We start from the raw sequence: 23,781 nt of genomic DNA, 5'->3' as shown, positions 1-23,781 counted from the left end.
CAAACTAAACAAGAATGTATTGTTTGGAGCTGGTACTGCTAATCTGGTCAGACCTTTCATTTACAGTCATTTTGAAATACTTCCTATTCTACAGATTCTCTTGAAAATTAGATATGTCTGTAAACAAGATGGGGCAGAGATGAGAAACAAATATATCCCCATACAAATTTCAAAGCAAGGACATGAAAATAAGGAAGTGTTTTGTATTATTGCACCCATCATTTCTATGGAGTGTACACATTCAAGATAAATGTCAAATGTACTGGGGATAGTATGGGACTTAATAAATATCATCATCATAACAATATCATAAACAAATTTATTTTCGCATTTTACGAAAGCTTGCGACGATCCGTTTGTGTAAATGATCATCACCAACAAAATTTAATCATACACAAAAATACTAACTTGCGTGTTCCTTCAGGTTTTATTAATTCAACCTCCTATTAAAAGCTAGGGTCATTTAAAGATGTGCCAGGTTTTTTGGTGGAGAAAAACCACCGACCAGCGGTCAGTACCTGGCAACTGCCCCAAATGGCGACCCAGAGGAGGAGGGCTTGTGGTAATATGTATGGAGGTTTACTATGATTGGATTTCTTCAGAACTATACCCGTGTGAATTTTTATTTGCTCTTATAAGAGGCAACTCTACAACAGAACAATAGCATGTGATGGTAAAGACATTTACTGGAGTACTCCTGATATTTCGACTCCAATTGGAGAAATAATCATTCTGTAACTGAGGTTACGTATCAAATCACTAGATACAGTGAGCTGATATAGCGACCAAAGTTTTGATATTGCAGTTATAGAACGGCCAAGCTGACAACACATGTCAATTTGGAGCTGGTACTGCCTGATATAGTGATAGTAAATGGACATATATAACTGGTGGCTACCTTCTGTCTGCCTGGGAACTTGAACTTTGCTCTCCTGAGAGCCTCAATGACAGCAGCCTGGTTGGTTTCCCTGGCACGGCAGGACATAATGGGCTGACCAATGTGCACACGGGCTACGGTTCCTTGGGGTTTGCCGAAGGCACCACGCATCCCTGTCTGGAGCCTGAAAGATACAATGGGATTCTAAAGCAAAGGTAAATCATCACATTTCTATCAATATTCTTTCTGTGGAAAATCCATAACAGAGACCACATGAAAATAGAATACCAAGGCATCAAGATTTTTTTTAGACATTTATAAGCAAATAAGAGTATGCTACATTCAACTTCATTCGGTGTAATAAAATAATAATTACGGTACCGAAAAAGACGGACGGACGGACGGAAGGACGGACGTACGGACGACGGACCACGGACGAAAGGCGATTTGAATAGCCCACCATCTGGATGATGGTGGGCTAAAAAGATCAAGCTCCATACTTTAAATATGAATCTACAGTTGTATTTCCAAAAGTTTCCCATTCTAATTGGAGAATTTAATTTTGCTGTTATAAACAAATCTGCAACTCTCCATAATCACGAGATCAGAAAACATCACAATTGTAATACTTGCATTTCATTATAATTTATAATTGTGTGTAAAAATCACTGGTAGTATTACCTATCAGCTCCAGCACACGACAACATCTTGTTGATTCTGCAAACGTGGAAGGGATGCACTCGCATTCGTAAATGGAAGGAGTCCTTGCCACAGTTCTTCACAAGGTATTTGTTGGCACAGATACGGCTGGCTTCCAGTGCCTCAGATGACAGCTGTTCATACTCGTCAGAGACAAGATGCACACATAATGAGAATTCGTCTACCCTGGCCTTTTTCTTGCCAAGATCAAAAATACGGATCTTGGGATCTAAAAATACCAAATAATTCAAGGTTAGCGAGACATCCAAAAATTATCACTAGGAGCCAAAGCCAAGTTTCACTAACAATTTTTGATTTGGGATTTTTTTTTTATTCTTCTCGACTTCTGTAACAGGTTGGGCATGACCCTTCATACAAGTGACAGTCCTGCATTTGAGTAACAATTACCCGTTAGATTTGAGTCACACACAGTTACCCGTTAATTTTGAGTAATCTATTTGTTTGCATTACCCAAATGCAGGATTCTTAAAGTGAAATGAATAAGTGTATAGCCATCATGGACTTTCAGTGCACATGAATTAGGAATCCACATGATATGTGTTCTATTTTTAACCCCATAGTAAGCATTTTCGTTTCACACAATCCTGCATTTGGTTACTTATTGACTATACATTTGGGTAACTGCAGTTACTCAAATGCAGACTGTTATCCTGATGTCCAACCTGCATAATGCTTTCCTATGGAAAATTTCAAGTTATGAAATTTCCTCAAGTTAAGGGATGTTTGTGAAACTGAGCTCTGCCTTAGGTAGGATAGGTATATATTCACCTCTGAATTCATAAATAATCCTTTAATTATAGTGTGGCTAGTAGCATGGGGTTCATGGTTTTTTTTTATTTGCAGCAATATGCAACAATATTGATTATTATGTTAACATGAATTCAATTATCAACATATATGGCATATCAACCTTCTACAACATATTTCCAGATCCATCATGTACTTACCTGGGACACCACGACAAAACCTTGACTTGGGGTATGGCTTGTTTTTACAGTATCTGTAACTATAAAACAAATTGATATTAAAGAAACAATAATCACGAAAGCCTTGGATTCACCGTTGAAAGAGCAAACTTTATAGTTATTAAGGAAGGGGGGGGGTAACTAGTTGTGATTGATCTTTTAAAAAGTAAACATTTCAGACCGAATATTCAATAATCATTTAATATGTCGATAGATTGTGTAACAATAACTTGACCCAGCAGTGTATTGGACGGTGCATGTAGTGACATAGAGTGACAAGAAATTGCATTATCATTGTTAACTATATCAAAATGTCCTATATTATCAACCAAACACGTAAAACTTACCAACGAGCTGGTCGTCGCCCCATCTTGAAGGCTGAAATTAAAACAAATAGCGGTTTATATTGGGGAAATAATTTAATGAAATAAACATTGAACTATTGAGCTTCGTGTATAGCTATTGTTAGTATACGCGTCGTTTAGTAAATCTAAGATGAACACGGATTTTCTCATGTGGGTTTTCGATAATCCACCATGTTTCACTTACCGTCTAAAAAGAGGCCTACCGGAAGTTCCGGTTGAGGTAAGTCACATGACATACCATGATCAAAGGGGAAGCACCACCGTGTAAAAGTCAAAACAAATAAGTGACATGCCCACTTGTTTCAGTTTTTAAAATAATTTTCAATGTTAGATTTTAGATGAAAAGCATTCACTGCATGGGCCAACAAGAATGAATGGTATGTATAACTCGTTTTTCCATGTCAGTTATTTGCCAAAGACAATAACGGAGTGTTATCTGCAATATTTAGCTGATAAATTTGTAAACTGTGAGAATCTAGAACATAAATATGTAGACTCGGCCTACTTAAAGGACTACAACAAATCACCTGATTTGGTTCTTAATTTGTCGTTAAAGAGGTTCCAATAGGATTCAAATTCAGATAGCTCCTAACGCTGTTTCAAATTTAGTTAGACGTACTATGTGTGTAAAGGTGACCAGCAGACCTTTATAAATTAACAATAAAATAGATTAAACAATTATGACGAATGAAAAAGTTTTTTATTTTAAAAATACGATTAATTGTTTACTCATTTAATTAAATCTAGTTTAAATCTTGCATCATTTAATTTGATTGTAAGCCATTTATTATATACATTGTAGCGATAAAAGTATTATGACTATACGTGTATTTGATTTCAATTTGATTTAGAACTAACTTTCATTAAATTGTTGGTATATACATTTCGCTGTATATAAAAAGACATTTTAATTGATACAAGTGCTTCTTAGATTACACTGTAAGGTACATCTGAAGGATGACAAGAAGATTATTTACGAAAAAAATAGTTAAATACTGTGGACTTTGAGGCTCTTTTCCGGAAATTTGCATTTTTTCGCCCCAAACAGATTGTTTGAACTATTTTTTTCGTTGAAGAGTCTTCTTGTTATGTTCAGAGTACCTTTTGGTGTCTATAAAAACATTTGTATCAATTGAGATGACTTCTTATATGCGATATTTTCGATCCACCATTTATAGCAGCCATTTTGCATTTACTACACTAGGCTCCTACGCTATTTGCTGGTCCGATTTTGCCAAACAAACTGTTGGAGTACCTGGCATATTCACAACTGAACACGATGGCATGATTATTTGGTGTCCATCAATGCAATTCACACGAGTTCTATGTCTTCTCCAGAACTATACATTTTTCTCATATTTTACTGTATTTTACACGCAGCTCCCACAAATTACATATCAACAGTAAGACTGACAGTTAGCCAGGGTATATACCAACAATTAATGAAATTAGTTCTGTTCAATTGCAGCACAGTAATGCGTTTTAGGCTTGCAAAATATCACGGTTTAAAGCCATTAGAGGTTGAAATTAATATCACATTTGTTGAAGAACAGGGAAAAATACTCATTATTTCTTTCAAGTGTTCTGACCAGGAATCAACCCTGGATCTCCGGTGTGAAAAACTACTGCTCTACCGACTGAGCCAAAAGCATGTATATTGCTCCGTCACCTGACTGATTGACAGAGATTGTATTAAACACATGCAAACCACACCAACCCGCTCTTTTTACACATTTTACCTCAATCTTAGAATTACTTTGAAGTCTCCTTAATCATATAATGACCATTTCACATTCAACACAAAATGGTTCAATCCCAATGTAAGTCATATAAAATTATAGTCCAAAGGATTCTGCTTCATGACTGGAATGATGGATGGTTTAAATTTGATGGATAGATGGCTGCAGGTTAAGTCCAAATTATCCTACTGACTGTTCTGTTTTACAGGGGATGATCCTCATGTTAATGAGAGACAAAGTATACTTACCAGACTCCTAGATGCTGTTAAACAGGTGATATGTCATTATATTTTAATATACTTTGATTTACTTCTTTTTATACAAATAGATTATGTCACTAACAATTTTATATGTTTTTTTTTTTAATATTTTCAATCTGAACATTTCATAGAAAGTGTGCTAAAGAATCATAATCATAATTCTATAAATTTAAAGTAATTTTTGCACTAACAAAGATATTATGAATAGTCACATTGCTAGATTGAAAATTTAGTGCTATAGAATATATCTTGGTATGAAATTTCATTACCTGTGGTATATATATATAGGTAATAGAGTCAGTGAACATATACTTTGTTAGGGTATAATATTTCTATAAGATTTGTTTTATATATTACAATAGTGCCAGGTACGATTTGGTGGCAGGACAGAATTGGCTGCTGATGCTGACAGCAGGTAAAATTTTTTTTAGAAAATAGTCAAGATATTCATGTACAGTACATGTTTTAGTCTAGGAATATTGATGAAAGCAATGGTGGAGTTGTTGTGTCAACAATATTCTGAAGACAAAAATTAATTTGTGTATATTAAGTTATGATTAATTGATGGAGATCTTGTAAAATGGTAGAAAATTTTGTGTACAAACCAAAACCTAATAATCTAGTCTGCTAAACTTCCATATATATTAGGCAAACTAAACAAAGCCTAATATAGAGACAAGTTTAGTTATATGCCCCCATGATTGACATTTGATCTTTCGTCAATCTAGCTGTGACATAAACCAGCCATCCAGTTGTAAAATATAAAGAATAAGGATTGAATGTAAATAACAATTTAATAACCAGATTTTACAATAAAACATTTATAGAAAATAACATCTGATAGTGTAGATAATAATTTTGATATTTGTTAGCAATTTAAATTATATTGTATTATAATTGTATAGAGTATCCTGTCTATGTGCTGCCTGGGAGACCGGCCTCCAACATGGAATGCGACAGAGTAACAAGGCTATCTTGGCCCTCAAGTATGTAATAGTATACATATTTCAGTATACATATTTCCATAGGGTGTGTTTTATCATGTAATTTACAATATGACTTGAGTGCCATACTGATGTGATAATGTGTTATTGTTACCTGCACTGTAGTTTATATCAATGAGTTGAAAAACTTATTGCAGTCAGTATCTTTATGTTTCACTCACAATAAAATTAAACTTGAAATCCCGCTCCACTATATGATGCTCTACAGTATGCTCAAATACAATATCTAATAACTCTCCGTTCGGGTTACCTCAGCATGACCCCTGGCCTAGAATCGGAACATCTGGGGATGTACTATTATCCATTTATACTTCTGAGAGAATCAACTACACCAAAGATTTTGTAGACTTTTTCGACACACTGATTGGCTAACCATAGGGGTTGTACTGAGGTGACCCTGAACAGGTTGCCTGTAACATAGAATATCGTGAACAGGTTGCCTGTAACATAGAATATCGTAGTGGAGCAGAATTACAAGTTTTGATTAGATTGGTTTTATACATTATAAATTTTCTGTACTCTCTTCTCTATACGGTACATGTAACTATCTGGAATACATGCTATAGATTACTTTCATATCATGAAACAACATAGTAGGTTTGTTTTGCAAAACCGAAATAAATCTTTTTTATAATACATGTATTTGCTAACCTGGAGAAAACACATGATATGAATTTTACTGTTTAATTGTGAAGGATTATTACATTACAGACAGGTGACAGAGATAACAGGTCTGAACAAGGTCACAGATATGTTCAATGACATCACTAATAAGGAGTCCGAGGCAGGTAAGAGATCAGAATCTCCTACATCAGAAATCCTCAACCAACAACATACTTTATCAATAAATGATAAATGAATCAACAGTAGACTATTTTTCCTTTAAAAAATGAAAGAACATTTTTTTTTAAACCTCGTGATGAAATAGAGTGTTATATTGTTTGTCTGTCTGTCTTTTATCATTCCATCATGTCCCATCCTGTCCTCTTGTGTCTCATTCTGATTTAATGTGGAAACAAACATTTCTAGTTTTTAAATAGTTTTAATATGTACATTACCATGCTAAACAACTGACTTTGTTAGGTGACATATTAACCAACTGCTATTTAAATATTAGTTCGGTTTTAGTACCATATTGATGCTATATTTTGCTATAGTGTTCTGGCAGTATGTGAAGGAGCACCTGACCAAACATGAACTGGACAGATTCATGAAGCTACAGAGTATCAACACCGACTCAGGCAGAGGCCGGTCCTGGCTAAGGGCCTCACTTAACGAACACTCACTGGAGAGATACACCCACATGCTCCTGGAGAGTGAGGAACTCCTCAGGTCAGAATAATGAACTGTAGTCAAACGTTTTATAAAACTGTTAGTTAATATTTCAATTTACAAATATTTTATTGGCAAAATTATAATAAAATGTCAATAGGATTAGACATCAGACTTAGCTTATCTTAGTCCTCTCAGGTGGTACAAACAAACAAAATAAACATGAAACAATGAAGGTAAGGGGAGGTAACTCCCCAATGAAGAAGAATATTTATTGTAACTCTTTAATCAACATTTATTTTTAAAGTGTTAACCAAATTTGCAGTTAATATTGATAGCATATTACACTCTAAACCCATTATACATAAACTCTTCAAGACATATATCAACAACTGTGCATCTTGACATGCAATTAATTAGATTATAGATGCATCACACAAAAATGATAACACTGCAATTTAAATAGCTAACTTATCTAAATATCCAGGTTAAAAAAGTTAGTCTGATAGTTGTATGACTCGGTACTGAATCTGTAAAACTGATGCTATTGTATCCTTACAGCCAGTTTTATGAAAGTTGGGCCTTCCTACGTGATCAGGAGAGAAGCAGTATGATGCCAATGATGGCTGCAGGTATTTATTCTACAACTACATTGGTCATTTACTAATTCAAAAAGTAAAATTTGGTGAAAATTGTAACATGTATAACTTAAATTTTGGGACAATCAAATTTAAGCCCCATATTGCTGTTGAAGAGGTTAGCTTAGTGATGATTTTACACATTGGTAATACATTAATGACTAAACTTATGTCAAACAGAAAATACATTTTAGCACAGTCATCAATAAAGAGACAATTCAGTCTAAGAGTGCATTAAAATTCGCACATATTTCGGAAACAAACCAGTTCTAATAGAAATTAGATTAGTTGGTTTTACTGTGATATGCCAGATAAGCCCACTGTTGTGAAATGTTCAAACTCGCTTACTGCCCACCATTACACATAGTGGTCGATGTCTTGCATGCCGAACCATGGCCCTTGCCAGTGTAGTAAAGAAATGTTTGCCTAGAACTACTCAAATCGCCCTTACTGTAGTGTGTTTATTTTACTAGATGCATATTCTTGTCTAAAAATAATTTCATCAACTCCTCATTGGTTATGTATTGCATTTGTTTAACGTGCTTGACTTTGACTCGGGTATAGGTACAGTGTACATGTTGCACTTTATCGTATTGATCAACGATTTAGAATTTCAATGGTATCAATCAAAATAATTAACAATGTCATGATATTTGTCAATATTTCTTGTTATATGTTTCATAAGGAATGTAGAACAATATATTTATGTCATATTTTGCTTCATGGTTATGTAACAAAATTAGCCACATTGAATTGTCCCATTGAGTATAAAAGGATATAGGATTTTTTATCTCAACTCTGATTAGTGTAACCTTCCAAATTATCCAATATTAAGCCCCCTCTGATTATTTCCTTCAAGATGTGAATTCCCAAAGGGGAGTTTATGGCTTTAAGCATACCTAGTATTTTAGAAATCAGTGTTACATAACATTAAAGTTGTCAAATTTGACACATTACAGGTCTAGGGTCCATCTTGTTCGCCATCAACATAGATAATGCTGATCTGAACAATGTCCGCAAGCCTACAACCAATGTTATCACTGTACCAAGTGCTATTGCTAAATCTCCACCTAGGGCAGACGATGAGCCACGACCTGTAATTGCTGGCGAGGAAAGTCCTTCATCGTCTTCAGGTAAGTTATTTATTATAGGCGAGTAAAGTCCTTCATCCTCTTCAGGTAAGCTCTTTATTACAAGTGGGTGGGGGGGGGGGTGGGTGGGGGGGGGGAGGGAGAGAGAAATGTCCATCATTGTCCTCAGGTAAGGGAAGGAAAGCCCTATATCATCCTCAGGTGAACTACTCAATACAGAACAATGCTCTCATAGTACACATTACCTGTTATTGTTAAAATGTTTGTAGTATGGTATAGACCTGCACATTGTCTCTAGCTTATTGAATTCATTAGTGAAATAGTGAAATTAATTCTTTATTTTCATTCTTCTAGACTTTTGACAATGCTCAATTCTAGATACAAGGGGAGATAATCTTATAAAATCTGAGTAAATCTGTACAACTCTTCTTTTCTTAATACTGATATTGTTACAAACACAAAGTTTAAAGATGCTCCACCGCCGACAGAGCATAAATGATATTCATCATTTGAACAATAATTGGTGTTTAATCATGTATATATATGCCTAATTAACACAAAAAATAACATAAAATAATTTATTTCGCCGTTGGTGCTTTTGCAATTATTACTTCATTCCATATAAGATTTAGTGCCACGGAATTTTTTTCGGGATGCAATTAAAGATGCTCCACCGCCGACAGAGCATAAATGATATTCATCACTTGAACAGCAGTATTTCATTCCATATAGGATATAGTGACATGGAATTTTTTCGGGATGCAATTAATTATTTTTTATATTTTTAACTTAAAGTAAAATTAGAAGCTTAAACTTTTCAATGGTGGTAATGGTGTAAAGTAAGTAACTTTTTTAACTGAAGAAAAATACTAAATCGTCTGCTCATATTTTTGATAGTGTACCATTTGTCAGCGGTGGAGCATCTTTAATTATTTTTCATGTATTTAACTTGAAGTAAAATTAGAAGCTCAACTTTTCAATGTGGTAATGGTGTAAATTAAGTAACTTTTGTAACTGAAGAAAAATAATAAATCGTCTGCTCCTGTTTTTGATAGTGAAAAAATACCATTTGTCAGCGGTGGAGCATTTTTAAGCAAATAAAAAGCTTCAAATTGCAATTAAATTATGTTTATATGGATATTGAAAAAAATTAAAATAGTAATGTCTTACAATATGTGGGTTTTGAGATCCCAAAACAACATGTGTAAAGTACAATTTACCGTTGATTTGTCCCACCATCCCGTGCTTATGACATCATCATTTGACATAAGGTTTGAATCACTGGAAGGTGAGACTAACCCATGCTAAATTGTACTTTACCCAAGTTGTTTTAGGATATTAAAACCCCTGTATTTATATGCCTTAATAAGAACAGAAATGAGATACATTAAGTTTCTAAATATAATTTCTTTCAACATTTGCTGAAATTTAGCAGGTTCAATGAAGATACCATTCTATGAATTAAGCAAAAATTTGTGGTAATTTTCAAGATTTTCCTATACATGTAATAGAATGTTACATTCCTAACGTTAATCTTATGTCTAAATCATTAATGTTTTAGTTTCTGTTAGATTATGTTCATTTTGACTGCATTTGGTGTATACTACAAAGCCTTTTATGATGATCAATTTTGTCGAAAGATATACTGAAGAAAAAGGAGAAGAAGAAGAAAAAGAAGATGGCTAACATAGTTAGTTTTGATGAAGATGATTCTGGGACCTATAGCTCTTCCCACCTGTCAGAGTTAGATCAGCAAGAGACGGACTACGGAGCCACGGTGGGCAGGCGCTCATTCGACTCAAACTTTGATAGTGATGTGACCAAGCCAACAATACCCTCACTAAAGGCACCTTCTAATGATTCATCAAATCAGAAGTCGTTGTTGTACCCTCGAGAGCCAAGTATTACTTCTGGGACGTCTAATGGCAGACAAAACAGTCATAGTTCTTTCAGCTCTGCTGATTTTGAGTTAAGGTAAGAATGTTCTCAAACCTTGCACATTTTAGATCTTCATCTTTGATTGATTTGTTCCATAAAATTATGTATGAAATGGACAGTCATTTAAGGTCCTATGTATTTCCTTTATCTACATATTACCTTTATTTGCTTATAATGTCTGATTGACTTCATTTACCTGTATTACAGTGAGCCTGGTAATCTGATACCCCTAACTCCTTCTGGTAATCCTATCGATCTGTCCTCGGCCTCACCTATAATTGTGGAACATAACCTCAGCTCATCAGGTAAGATTTGAAATGATATTGAAGTTAGTAATAGCAATTTTAAACAGAAAAAGAAATGCATTAGTAAAATTGATTTTGTGTCCAGTTACAAAAATTAATCAATGCTCATTTGAAAGAGATTTTGTTATCGTCTAATAAATTTCAAAAGATTATGACAATGAAAGAAACCATGGAAACTAAATATCAATTTACATCAGTAGTAAGTTAAACAATATCTGTATAAATGTTTTCCAATGGCCTGGATTTAAGGGGTCTTAGTGGGAGGCAACCAGAATGCCCAGAGAATAACCTGCATGATTCCAGGGCAGTGACCCCATGACCTTTCACATCCGTATCGAACATCAAACAATGGCCAGTCAGTTGAAAGATGAATCTGAATGGCTAAGTCATTATAAAACCTGACCACTCTTATTGACAATTTCCCATTGTACTTGTAGTGGATTCTTCAGATGGTCAGAAGTATGGGGGAATGGACATAGCTTCAGCGGCCCTAGCCCTGGATCTGGCTCAGCAAGGAACAGCTCATAGGTGAGTGAAGAACTAAATAAAGAACTGGATGTCTGCATGTTAAGACAACTTTTACACTAGACACATACCAACGTTTGTTAGAATACTAGGATGGTAAATTATATACATAATGTACTATATTTGTGACAGGCATTCAGGTAAATTTGTCCTTAAAAGAGCTTGACCTGAAATTCACCTGAAAATGAACTGAAATTGAGGTCAATTTCACACTTTTGACGTTTTTGCTCTTTTCAGGTAAAATTGACCTAAACTCGATTGATAAGAATTTAAGGCTGTACTGTAATGATTATAGCTGTTGTATGTTTCAGTTATCGTACCCAAGGAGATGGTGGGAATGTAGATGTGGTGGCAAAGAAAGATGCCATGTCAACAGGTAAAATCTTTAGTAGCTATTATCTACAATGTATTGTAGAGCTATCAGCAGCTTTACCTAAGAAGGATCCAGCTTTAAAAAAATATCATTATTATAACATGATTTTAAAGCTAACTTCGTTGAAAAATTGTTTCCATTTTCACCTGTTAAGAAAATATTAAGCTTTGAATATGATTATTCATCATTTTATGGTTTTATAACAAATTACTTTTAAACCTCATTTTCTTAACTTTTAAAACTTGAAGACTCCAATTATTTTTTGTTTAGCCTTTAAAAGTGAAATCTTTTAAACTTAAATATAAAGCAAACAGTATGACTAATCAGTCTGTTTTACTTAAAGTGCCACTAATTTCATAATACTGACACAGGACTATACTTGTACTTCACCATACCTAACTTATTGATTCTACTCAAAATTTAATACAGATGAACTGAAGCAGGCTGTGGTGTCAATGATGATGAGGAAAGATGAGGTGGAAGAACAGAACAGGTATTATTGTAGTATTTTTTATAATATTTTCGCCTTTATAGATATTCACGAAGATACCCAAATGAAATTTTTGTTACTCCATGGAAGCTATAGAATGTATTCTTGCTTTGATTGGGAGTACTATTAAGCAACTGTCTTTCATGGCAATTTTTTCGCAATTTCCATATCAAAACCATTTCGCAAAAATTAACATTCACAGATTTGAAAATTGAATGGAGATTCCTGTTATTATATATGTTGTAGATATTAATTTGCCGAGATAGGCTTTCGTGAATTTACTCTGATCGCGAAATTCGCAACAGTAAATGGCACAAGAAAGAAAGCTGGTTTACAGTATGTGGGAGTCACGATGTACTGCTTGTCTAGTGAAATCTTCTCTCCACCGGAGGCAGAGACATTGAAATAAATTTAAATTATCATTAACTTTGTTACTGGATAAGTTATATGATGCATGAGTTTATTGGATAAGCTACAGTATAATGATAAGTGATGTCTATTACAGGAGTTTACAAGAAAATCTACAGCTAGAAATGGAGACCTCATCCTCACTGCGGGCGACCATCGAGGACATGAAGATCAGCCATTCAGCTAAACAGGAAAAGGAGACAGCCAAATATCAGGCTTTACAAAAGTACTGAACTTCAGATTTATGATACTGATATTGATAAAAAACTTTTATAAAATAGTACAGTAAAACATGTTTATAAGAAACATGTTTTAAATTCATGGTTATAGCGTAGTATCTGTCATTGCCCTTGAGTGGTCTTATAAGATTTATGTATGCAATATATGTACCTGTATAAAGAACTATGCTTATAACAATGTAATATTGTTGGTCCACAGAGGTTCATTATAACCGTGGTTTAAAACAGAGGTTCATTATAACCGTGGTTTACTATATTAGAATATATTTCAACACATGATTTGATATTGCAGTCTTTACAATTTCATAATCATGTACGCCATATAAAAGTAAATAATGCACATGAGCCACAAGTTTGAAATGTTTATAAAAAAAAATTTTCATTTCTTTTAAGTCTTGTTCTTGATATATATGCACACCGGTATTTGCCAAAGACTGCTGGAGTTGTTTCACATTATAGAGCATCTTAATTGGTCAAAGACTAAGTATTTTTTATAGAAGTTAAATATGCCTCATTCAAGATTTTCGCAATTTTAACCAAAAATCAGGAAATAGAATTTTATCTGTTTACATCATTCAACCATTTCTCAATATTATGTGGATTAAATTTTTGCGATCATTGCAATGTCCCGAGAATTGTGAAAGTATCATTCCTACCAAAGTAACAGGCTATTTATGGTATATATGAATTAATACTGCAATTATTTGATACATAGCTTAGTCATGCATGTCTTAGAATGTATTAAGTGATCTTAACATGTTAACCATTAAATGTTGTTTGTGCTGTTTCAGAGAGAACGAGTTGCTGAAACACCAGTTGAGACGCTATGTAAACGCGGTACAGATGCTGAGGGCCGAGGGCTCACAGGTGGATGGTGAGTTTTGAGTATATCTTATATTACTGATGACTTCACTTCTTACAATCAATCATGTGTGACCAATGTTAGATGTATTCTGCTGATACATATGGTTACATATATAATGTGATGCATTTTAACATGAAACAAAAGGTATACATTGGTAAGAAACTTGTCTGTATGGGTACAATGAGTTTTGGACACCTCCCTGGCTTTGGAGATTTTTACATGACGACTTTTAACAAGAAACAGTATTTTATTAATAACTTAACCAGAACCTATCTCAAATGTTCAGTAGTTACATAGTACCCAAACTAGACTCAGCTTTTAGGGAAAGAGTCTTGATGTGAGACAAAATGATGCTGATCCATTTAAATGATGTCACCCTATCTAGAGTGTTATTATGGTTTACAGACAATTTAGGTATCCACCTAGAGGAACCCCAGCCCAATATACCACCAGCCAAACCTAGTGTGGACTACAGTCACGAGGCATCAGAGTATGAGAAGAAGTTGATACAGGTAATATGTTAGATATATTACATATTCTGTAATGGCATCAAAATAAGAAGAGAAACATCTCCTGAGCCAGGCTCCAAAAAGTAAAAATTCTTTTTGTTATTTTTTTTTCTAGTACAGCTGGTTGCCAACATGTTTATCAGTTTGATAAATTATTTCTTATAAACTCTGTATCCCCAATTAAAGAAAGATTAACTTAATTTACCAATTACCGTATAAATATTTCATGTAACGTTACTGTCCCCAGGTAGCAGAGATGCATGGTGAGCTCATGGAGTTCAATGAAATGTTACATAGGACACTCAACAACAAAGACGCCATGTTACGCCGTGTACAGAGAGAGCTAGTGGACCTTAGGGGGCCAGTAAGTATCCTTATCTTTTGGGTATAATAAAGAGGGTATGTTTTTATACATTTTTTCAGATACTTAAAACTAAGTTCTTTTGCCAATTTCGTGATCCAAGTTGATCTCCACAATTAAATATCTAAATCATAGTTAGAGGAATTAGCATTCAGTTTTTAAATCCTTGAATGTTATTTGTTGTGATTTTGTTTGAAAATTGAAATTGCAAAATTTTGTAGCCACGAAAGATGTTTACAGTAGTGTATCAACCAAGGCTTGGTTAATTTTCTGCGAGAGGTTTCCTTGGATTTCTCTCCATGAAGAGTATTTAACACCTTGTGTAGATTGTCTTAAATTCTTGTTTGACTAGGCTGTCTACATCTTTATAAAAAGTACATTTTGTATCTGATGCTCATTTACACTTGATTTTATGATGAACTTTGTGTTAAATAAAATGTTTAAATGCCATTAAACTACTCCCATTTTTTCTATACCGTATGTTACAGCTTCCACACGACCTACAGTTGACAGACGAGTCATTGAGTATGGACATGGACAGGTGCGGGAACAATTTGTCTTATTTACAGAAAATTATATTTTAAAAAATGGGGTTTTGTATTTAAATAAATTTTGTTAATTTTCAATTGATAATTTTGTTTGCTGTATTTTTTGATAACAAGTCTATATGTGTTTAAGTAAAATTACTTCTATGTTATTTTATGATTACAACAATTAAAAACCTGGAAATCAGATACTTTCCACTTTCTGCAAATTATAACATGGAAATCAGATACATTCCCCTTTCTGCAAATTATTTAGCCTACAAAAAATATTTTGAATGTAAAATTTGTACGTTTCAGTTTCTCGCTACACCTGAATACTCTAGTCAACATCTGGATACCGTCAGCATTCCTTCAGGGAGCTTCCTCTGACCAACATCATGTTTACCAGGTAATGTTCAAAATCTCAGACACAGATTACCGAATAAAACCCTTGTATTAAATAGATGAAATATAAAGGCTTCAGCAAAACCAAGTAGAATCTTATTTACTATTTTCAGTGAGGCAGTATATATATCTCAATCTCATATGGCTGTTAACCTATTGCTGGCTAGCTAAACCTCTCACGCTTGGGTTGAGTTATCTCGTCTTTGCATCAGACCCATGCCATATTTAAAATAAAAAAATACTCAAATATACAAAATTTATTATGCAAAGTTGTGAAAAAAACATCTATCAAAACTGGTAACATTTTCTTTGCGATGTGAACCAGGAAATTAGAATAATGTTTCAACAAACTTTACAAAATCTTCTTCTTCCCTCCTATAAATAGACAATTTCTGTTTATTTGTCCTATTGGACCATTTATTGTGATTTTGGTCATTTAGAATTATGATAATTTTGTTCCAGATCTATGTACGGATCCAGGATGAAGAATGGAATACATATAAAAGGTTCAGCCAGTTTCATCAATTTCATGTCCAAATAAAGAAACAATATCCTGCAATAGGAAGATATGAATTCCCACCGAAAAAGACAATAGGAAGAAAGGTAAGATAATGTTTAATTTGCCATCAACGCACAAAGTAACTCTGATTCACAGTCCAGATAAAAAAAAACTAAATAAATTGAATGCAGTGATAGCTGTTAATGGTCAAATGCTAAAAATTCAAGGTTCTCCAATTTGGAAACCCTTTTGGAGATTACATGCGGCAAAATTTTCATCAATTCAACATACAATGGATAAAAAATATATTATGTATGTAATAACTTAAGTGTTTCATCATAAAATACTGTTTTTGTTCCTGTTTCAAATATTTTTGCCAATCATTTATATTAAATTTATAACATGCGCTAATATTTGAGTACCGCTGCAATATATTTGAAAATAAAAAAAAAGAAAAAAATAGAAATAAAATAAATTCTAAATCTCCCACATTCAAATGAGATAAAATGGAGATTTGAAGAATTTTTGGAACCTGCATGTGTATTTAAAAAAGCAGGCTTTGATTGTTTGTTTAAATTTTTTGATGTCCCCAGCCAATGCTAGAAACTTAACAGATATGATGGGACAATTTCTTTCAAATTTTACTCGAACAATAAAATGACTTTACAGAAATCGTATTGTTTGTCAGCTTTGTTGCTTGTAAGTAAAATGTTTGTTGTGTTGTAGGACACGAAGGTCGTAGAAAACAGACGGAAAGTGTTCCAGACCTATCTACGGAAGGTGATTAACCACCTACTGGAGAAAGAGCCCACTTTAGCTGCTGCTGTTAATAAGGAGAGGCTAACTTTAGCCCTACCTTTCTTCAGGTAAGTGCAATCTAATTAAAATTAGAGTAGTCTTGTAATTCCTCTCCACTATGATCCTCTATGTTACGCTCCAAAACAAAATCTAACAACACCCCGTTCAGGGCACCTCAGCATGATCTCAGAGCTCAACTCGACTTGCGCTCCTCTAAGAAGAGAAGTCTTCTCAGAAGATCTTCCAGCCTATAGACGGAGGAGATTCCAGAAGTAGAAGAGCTACAATCGAGTGAACAGAAGTTATATTCTGGAATTAGAAGAGGGCAAATCGACTTAGACTCTGACCTATCTCAGATCATCTTGGGACATACTGTTAGCCGTTTATACTTCCAAAAGAGAATCAACCACAAGGAAGATTTCGTAGGCAAGACGCTGCTTAGTTGCAATATTGTAGCTCAAAAGACTTTTAGACAGAAAATGGTGTTGTCTTTAGAGCTGCAATTGGTGCCTATTACTGCTAATGGAGCAAAGTAATTATTATGCAAACCATTATAAAATGTTTCTTTGCATTTTATCGTACTTTTTTATATCGCTTACCTACTAGGGAATGAAACTGAACTATATGAAATATCAAATTCGGTCATTATTTTTTTTAATAATACATATGAAGGTCTTTCTGAAGGGAATTTATACGGCAAGTCCACAAGTTGTGAATTTGAAGTCTAGTGAGCAGTTCAGTATATATTAAGAATGGTAGTTATGTTTGTTTTAGACAAAAATAATATAAAAGTAAAAATAAAAAAAAAAGTATAGAAAACTGTGCCCGAGTGATTTTCGGAGGCAGTGCTCCACTACGACACATAGGGACCAATTCGTACCCGGCCGAAAGGTATAGTAGGCTGGGTACGTATATTCGTTCTGTACGCTGATTGGCTAACCACAGGGGTCATGCTGAGGTGATCCCGAGTGGGGCGGAATTACAAGTTAAATTCTAATTAGATTGTAGGTAAGTGTATAGTCTACTGACATTCAGATTCTTGTCTGGAACTACTCAATGCATATCATTCATATTTGAATATGATCTAGGGATTGAAATGCCTACCATTGATACAACTGACTCTCTATGGGCCAGTTCGTGTTTGGGAACTTTTAGACACAGTTTAGGCGTAATATATTGTTGGTGATAGTATGACACTTCTTTATTGAATTTTCAGTGATAAATCCCCGGAGAAGGAATCAAAGAAAAAAGGCATGAAGAAAACTCAATCCACTGCAAGTCTACAAACATCATCAGGCCAACCTCAAACTTCACCAGCCCAACCAGAGTATACGGGACTGTAGACCTCAAAACATTTATGATACCAAGTTATAAGTAGACCCTTTTAACGTTTATGTAAACTCAGTCCAGCCAAGTTGTGAACACTGGACTGTAGACCACAAAATGTACCTTGTTATTATGGAGATTATAGGCTCCAGTCCCAAACCTCAATTGTATCAAGTACTTGCTTGTTTTAATCTTTCCTATCCCATCCAGAGTCCCAAAGACCTCAAAGTTGTAATGGACAATATAGACTATAGCTGTAGGTCTTTTCAGTTTTAATAATTAAAGTACACAGAACCTCAGGATTTAGACTGGACCCAGTAAAGCTGGACTTTGTTGGCCAGTTTCAGTCCTCCCATAGTCCAGGACAGCAGACATCAAAATGTACTGGATTATATAGGACCTTTGTAAAACTTAGAGTATCATATTCAAGTAGGCTTGTATTGTTAGTGTAAAGTTTGACAGGGACCAAGAAAAAACTAACAGATGTACAGAGCCTTAATGTTGTATACCTGGTTATTATTGGGGATCAAAATTTTCATGTTTCACTAAAATTGAGAAAATTTGACTCAATTAAAATTTCATGATCTTTCCACAAGGGTATGTGATACTCCTCACATTTGTCGATAGTATACTCAGCAAAGTCGCAAAAATATCATCAAATATAACTAGCCATGCATTACAAAATACTTACTATATGTATGTACAGTTAAAAAAGGTTAACTTTTTGCATTTCATCAAATATTCATCATTTCTTCTTTAATTCAACAAGGAAAGGATATCTAATTTAAAAGTAAACTTATTTGAAGAGTTAAAATGTAATATTCACAGATCTCTATCTGAAGTAGAATATAATATTCTCATATCTTTATCTAAAGTAGAATTTAATATTCACATATCTTTATCTTAAGTTTATTATAATGCCTCTAGATGTCCATTTTCAAATGAATATCTTTAAAACCATACTTCAAACTGAGGTGGAATTTGGGACATTATATATTCATATCATATCAGGTTATGAAAATAATGTTTGTGTATAATAACAGTACTTTTAGGGCTGACCATATTGTGGTTGTGTTGATTTTTGTACGATTCATAAATCATGTCGCCAATTTTTTCAACCGAGTTGTACAATTTACAATCACTAGCACAAAATAAGTGTTTTAACTGTTGTACAACAAGGAAGTTACCAAGGTTCACACCTTCTAGTCATATGATTGTTGAAGTATTTAATTCCCCAAACACAAAGGCCTCAAGATTAACTATGTTGCTTGCCTATTGTATCTGCATATCATACCCATGTATGAGAAATAGACCGTATGTATTTTAGTACAAAATATGTTAACTGGTGCTTAATGCTATAAGTTTGTAAGTTAAAGTGCTCATCATATGAATTATAATCCACGAGATTATCATCAGCATCATTGCAACTAGCTGTTCAGCATATTTATTTACATCTTGATTCAATTCAACATGTTATATATATATTTCATCATATACCGTACAATGTATTTAAGGTATGGCACATGCTTGAAAGTTATTTAACATTGGTGTATTTCATAGTTTGAAAGCTACAAATGGAATGCATGTACAGATAATTATTTTTCTACTTTATTTCCCATCATCCCACCTCAGTAAAATATTTTATCTTTTTTAATGCGGAGTTATCAGCTGATGTGAGAAGCACTGAACCTAACTTGATTTGCCCTCTTCTACTTCCTGAATATAACTTCCGGACACATGATTTATAGCTCTTCTGGTGCTGGAAGCTCTTCCGGCTATGAGGTGGAAGATCTTCTGAGAAGACTTATCATCATAGAATAGTGAAAATCGAGTTTAGCTCTGTGTTCATCTTAAACTTCATGGAAAAAAAAAACAACCAAGTGTGTCATGTATCTTTTGGCCAGTGACAACAATTGATGATCGATGGCTTTCAAGAGTGGATAACTGTACTTAACAAAATGCTGCAGAATATATCATAATTATTTATTTATTTTGTTTTATAAAGCAGGGTCAAGATTATGGATATACTCATGTACTCTTGGTTATTTTAATGCATTCTCTGTACATATTTATTTTATTATACCATTGTCTTTATCATTCTTATCATCTATTTATATTAGCCAGGATGATGATAAAGGTCATCAGAGAAATTAAGATATTTTAAACTTGAAGTAAATAATTGTCACAAATATATATTAATCAACGCTGTATATATATAGTGGAAAATTAAACAGTTATCAAGTTATCTATTGTGATAAATGTGAACTTATCATCCTTTAATATACCAGTAACATTAACAAAAAAGTCCTGTTAGCCTTGATGATTGAGTTAAAAAAAATCAAAATGCAGAGATTTCAAAGGGATTATTTTTTTTCAAAAGTGGAAAGCTGGTAAAGATCTTTGAAACTAATTTAATATGATTGAGTTAATTTGAAAATTGACTGTCAAGTTTACATGACTACTGCTTGAACTTTTAAGAAAAAAAATGTTTTAATTAATCAGCTAACTGACATTCTCTGTGTGTTAGGGAAAGATTTCTGGTTTTATACTTGAGTATTTATCATCTGTATAGATATACATGTACTTACAGACTTCTGGTTGCCTTATAATACTTCTCTATTCTGCAAAAATATTCAGATATTGATTTCAACTTACACATTTTCAGATTTATAAGGTAACAGCCGATCATATATTCACATATTTTTCCTCACAAACTATAAATTTATATTATTTAATAGATTGTTGTACCATTTTTCAGCTTGAATACCACACATTTATCATACATATAGATTTTATATCGGCCATCATTATTATTTTATTAGTATGATAGTGTGTGAGGCTGGTGAGTGTAGTCAGTGAACAATGAATGTGTGTAAAATAGATGTATATTTGAAAGTGTATTTGAAAGAGTATGCCTTTGCCAAAATTCTTTTGCAAATCAGTATGCATTGCATCTGTGTATGTTTTTGTATGAAATCACCAAAAAAGATTATTGATACTGTATTCACTGTTATTAGTGCCCCTCCCCCTATAAGTGCTCCTCCCCTTTTCTGGAGAAGAGTTGAAGTTGTATAAACGCCCCATCAACTTTGCATCCCATACTACAATGAACTTGTGAGTCTTTCACATGTAAATTAAGATGTTTTAAGTGTCTCAAAAGATAAAAGGCATATGCATGTTTACTGACAGTAACAGATTATTGTGCCACGAGAACAGAAAGAATTAAAATATGACTAACTTTTAATGTAGTTTTTTCACCCTTAACTTACATTTTGGTCCCTATTAAGCATCCCCCTTGTTAAATTTTTAATCGCTCTTGGCGCTAATTACGGTGAATACGGTATGTGAATTCTCTTGCGAGATAAAGTGTATGTGGATACTCTTGTAAGACAAAGGACACACAGATAATATCGCTTTGTATTGTATTCCCCATTCATATATGACATTCAATAATACTCCTGTCTATATCTTCAAATCGTAGTATCAAAGCTATGTTGCTGGAAATATAAGCAAGCTTAATTTGATGCTTAATTTGGGTTGTGCAATACTATATTTACAATACATTGTATAGTATTCTTGATGTAATTACAGAATATGTGAAATGAATTATGCTGGTCTGTTTAACAAGTATGAAGAATTATAGATACCATTTGTTATAAGTATGGAGATGTACTGTACCAGTACACATTTTCTATGTATAGTGTTAAGATAAGTAACACTGGTGTTCAATAAGAACCAACAATTTAGCCGGTGTATATCAGTCATGACCAGAGAGAAAAATAAAAATGAATCATGTCAAACTGAAAATAGTGTTACAGCTTATAAATTGTAATACCCTATTAATAAATACAGCCTTTACCTGGAGTCAATGATGTGGCTTAGTGCTGAGGATGATACCACAGTATGACATCCATTATCAATCCAGTATTTTCAGTTAATTGGAATGTCTTCTCATCCACCAAGAATTATCATCTGTGATAGAATACCACATTTGGCAGATAAGCTTACACACAAGTTCCCAGAAGGAAGTTAAAAAAAAATGGTCAAAAGATATAATTATAAAATTCAAGGTCAAAGGGGTCAAATTTCTGGTTAATAACATTGGATGGCTAAATGAGTTCTAGCTCTTTCACATTTCTAGAAAGATGCCAGATAAAAGGTTTACCCATTAACTTTCCAAAACGGCTTTTAATTTCAAAATTATGTAAAAGGAGATTGATAAATTTTATAGAGTTACAAAAGTGATTAGCTTAACATTAATACTACACTTATCATAATCTTCTGAATAATTAAATAGCATGGGTTGTATTGTTTTTTGCCGCCTTCCTAATTAACGCACTTTAGTTGACTATATTACTGCGCAAGACAGTAACGCAAGAAAGTAAATCTTCATCGTTAACATATAATATATAGGGAAACTTGTATTTGTTTGGTATTGTAACCTCGCCTTTGACCATTGATATAAATCTTGTTGTTATTATGTTATTTTCGTATTAAAGATTAATTTTGTTTTTTTTTCGTGTAGGTAGTGGGCCTTTAAAGATAGCAGAAGACAGATTTACCAGTAACATATTAAAAGTGACTTTCTCAGCCCTAGAATCAGAATACATGTACTAAGTATTTTGTAGGTCTCTTGAAGGACAAGACATTCACTGGAGGTAATGGTCATGACATTAACAACCAAACAATGAAAACAGATCTACAAAATTCCTTTATTTAATGGCGAAATACCAATGTAATATACAATGTATTACATCATGTAAGTAAACATGTCACAACAGTTTATATATATATATAGTCGTTACAACAGACATAAAAATAACAGGTACACCTCCATAGAGATCCACTGATAACGGGTATACATCTCCATAGAAATCAACTGATAACAAGTACATCTCCATAGAGATCAACTGATAACAGATACATCTCCATAGAAATCAACTGATAACAGGTACATCTCCATAGAGATCAACTGATAACAGATACATCTCTATAGAGATCAACTGATAACAGGTACATCTCCATAGAGATCAAACTGATAACAAGTACATCTCCATAGAGATCAACTGATAACAGGTACACAGTCATCTCCATAGAAATCAAATGATAACAGGTACATTCTCCATAGAGATCAATGAAACAGATAACAGACATCTTATAGAGATCAACTGATAACAGGTACATCTCCATAGAGATCAACTGATAACAGTACATCCTATAGAGATCAACTGATAACAGATACACATCTATAGAGATCAAATGATAACAGGTACATCTCCATAGAG

At 33.6% G+C, this 23,781-nt stretch overlaps 2 protein-coding genes across 2 annotated transcripts; one reads left to right on the top strand and one right to left on the bottom strand.

The window, feature by feature from the left end:
• Positions 1 to 790: 790 nt before the first annotated feature.
• On the bottom strand, positions 791 to 3,178 carry LOC138323747 (large ribosomal subunit protein uL16-like). The gene is made up of 5 exons (XM_069268569.1): positions 3,112 to 3,178; positions 2,910 to 2,940; positions 2,545 to 2,603; positions 1,559 to 1,805; positions 791 to 1,061 (listed from the first exon to the last, which is right to left on the bottom strand). The coding sequence occupies exons 1-5, from the start codon at positions 3,161 to 3,163 to the stop codon at positions 806 to 808; spliced, it is 645 nt and encodes a 214-aa protein (XP_069124670.1). The 5' UTR covers positions 3,164 to 3,178; the 3' UTR covers positions 791 to 805.
• On the top strand, positions 3,147 to 22,303 carry LOC138323746 (sorting nexin-29-like). Its single transcript, XM_069268568.1, has 22 exons — positions 3,147 to 3,304; positions 4,875 to 4,939; positions 5,289 to 5,341; positions 5,832 to 5,912; positions 6,642 to 6,718; positions 7,088 to 7,262; positions 7,764 to 7,834; positions 8,800 to 8,973; positions 10,572 to 10,905; positions 11,077 to 11,174; positions 11,612 to 11,702; positions 12,011 to 12,075; positions 12,502 to 12,565; positions 13,068 to 13,196; positions 14,001 to 14,083; positions 14,480 to 14,586; positions 14,831 to 14,947; positions 15,433 to 15,485; positions 15,787 to 15,877; positions 16,336 to 16,476; positions 17,099 to 17,238; positions 18,387 to 22,303. Exons 1-22 carry the CDS (start codon positions 3,298 to 3,300, stop codon positions 18,511 to 18,513), a joined length of 2,343 nt encoding a protein of 780 aa, XP_069124669.1. The 5' UTR covers positions 3,147 to 3,297; the 3' UTR covers positions 18,514 to 22,303.
• Positions 22,304 to 23,781: the final 1,478 nt, after the last annotated feature.

Source organism: Argopecten irradians, chromosome 5 (genome assembly GCF_041381155.1).
Source record: "Argopecten irradians isolate NY chromosome 5, Ai_NY, whole genome shotgun sequence".
Lineage (NCBI taxonomy): Eukaryota > Metazoa > Mollusca > Bivalvia > Pectinida > Pectinidae > Argopecten > Argopecten irradians.
The sequence above is the reverse complement of the archived record's forward strand: the minus strand, read 5'-3'. Positions and strand labels throughout refer to the sequence as shown.

What these genes read in the sequence shown, in the direction of transcription:
- LOC138323747 (XM_069268569.1), bottom strand. Translation starts at nt 3,163, where the DNA reads ATGTCATGTGACTTACCTCAACCGGAACTTCCGGTAGGCCTCTTTTTA. An exon ending in GGTAGGCCTCTTTTTAGACG is followed by an intron (nt 2,941 to 3,111) that starts GTAAGTGAAACA and finishes TTTTAATTTCAG; the next exon opens with CCTTCAAGATGGGGCGACGA. An exon ending in TCGTGTGCTGGAGCTGATAG is followed by an intron (nt 1,062 to 1,558) that starts GTAATACTACCA and finishes TGTATCTTTCAG; the next exon opens with GCTCCAGACAGGGATGCGTG.
- LOC138323746 (XM_069268568.1), top strand. An exon ending in TAATAAGGAGTCCGAGGCAG is followed by an intron (nt 6,719 to 7,087) that starts GTAAGAGATCAG and finishes ATTTTGCTATAG; the next exon opens with TGTTCTGGCAGTATGTGAAG. An exon ending in GAAAGATGCCATGTCAACAG is followed by an intron (nt 12,076 to 12,501) that starts GTAAAATCTTTA and finishes AATTTAATACAG; the next exon opens with ATGAACTGAAGCAGGCTGTG.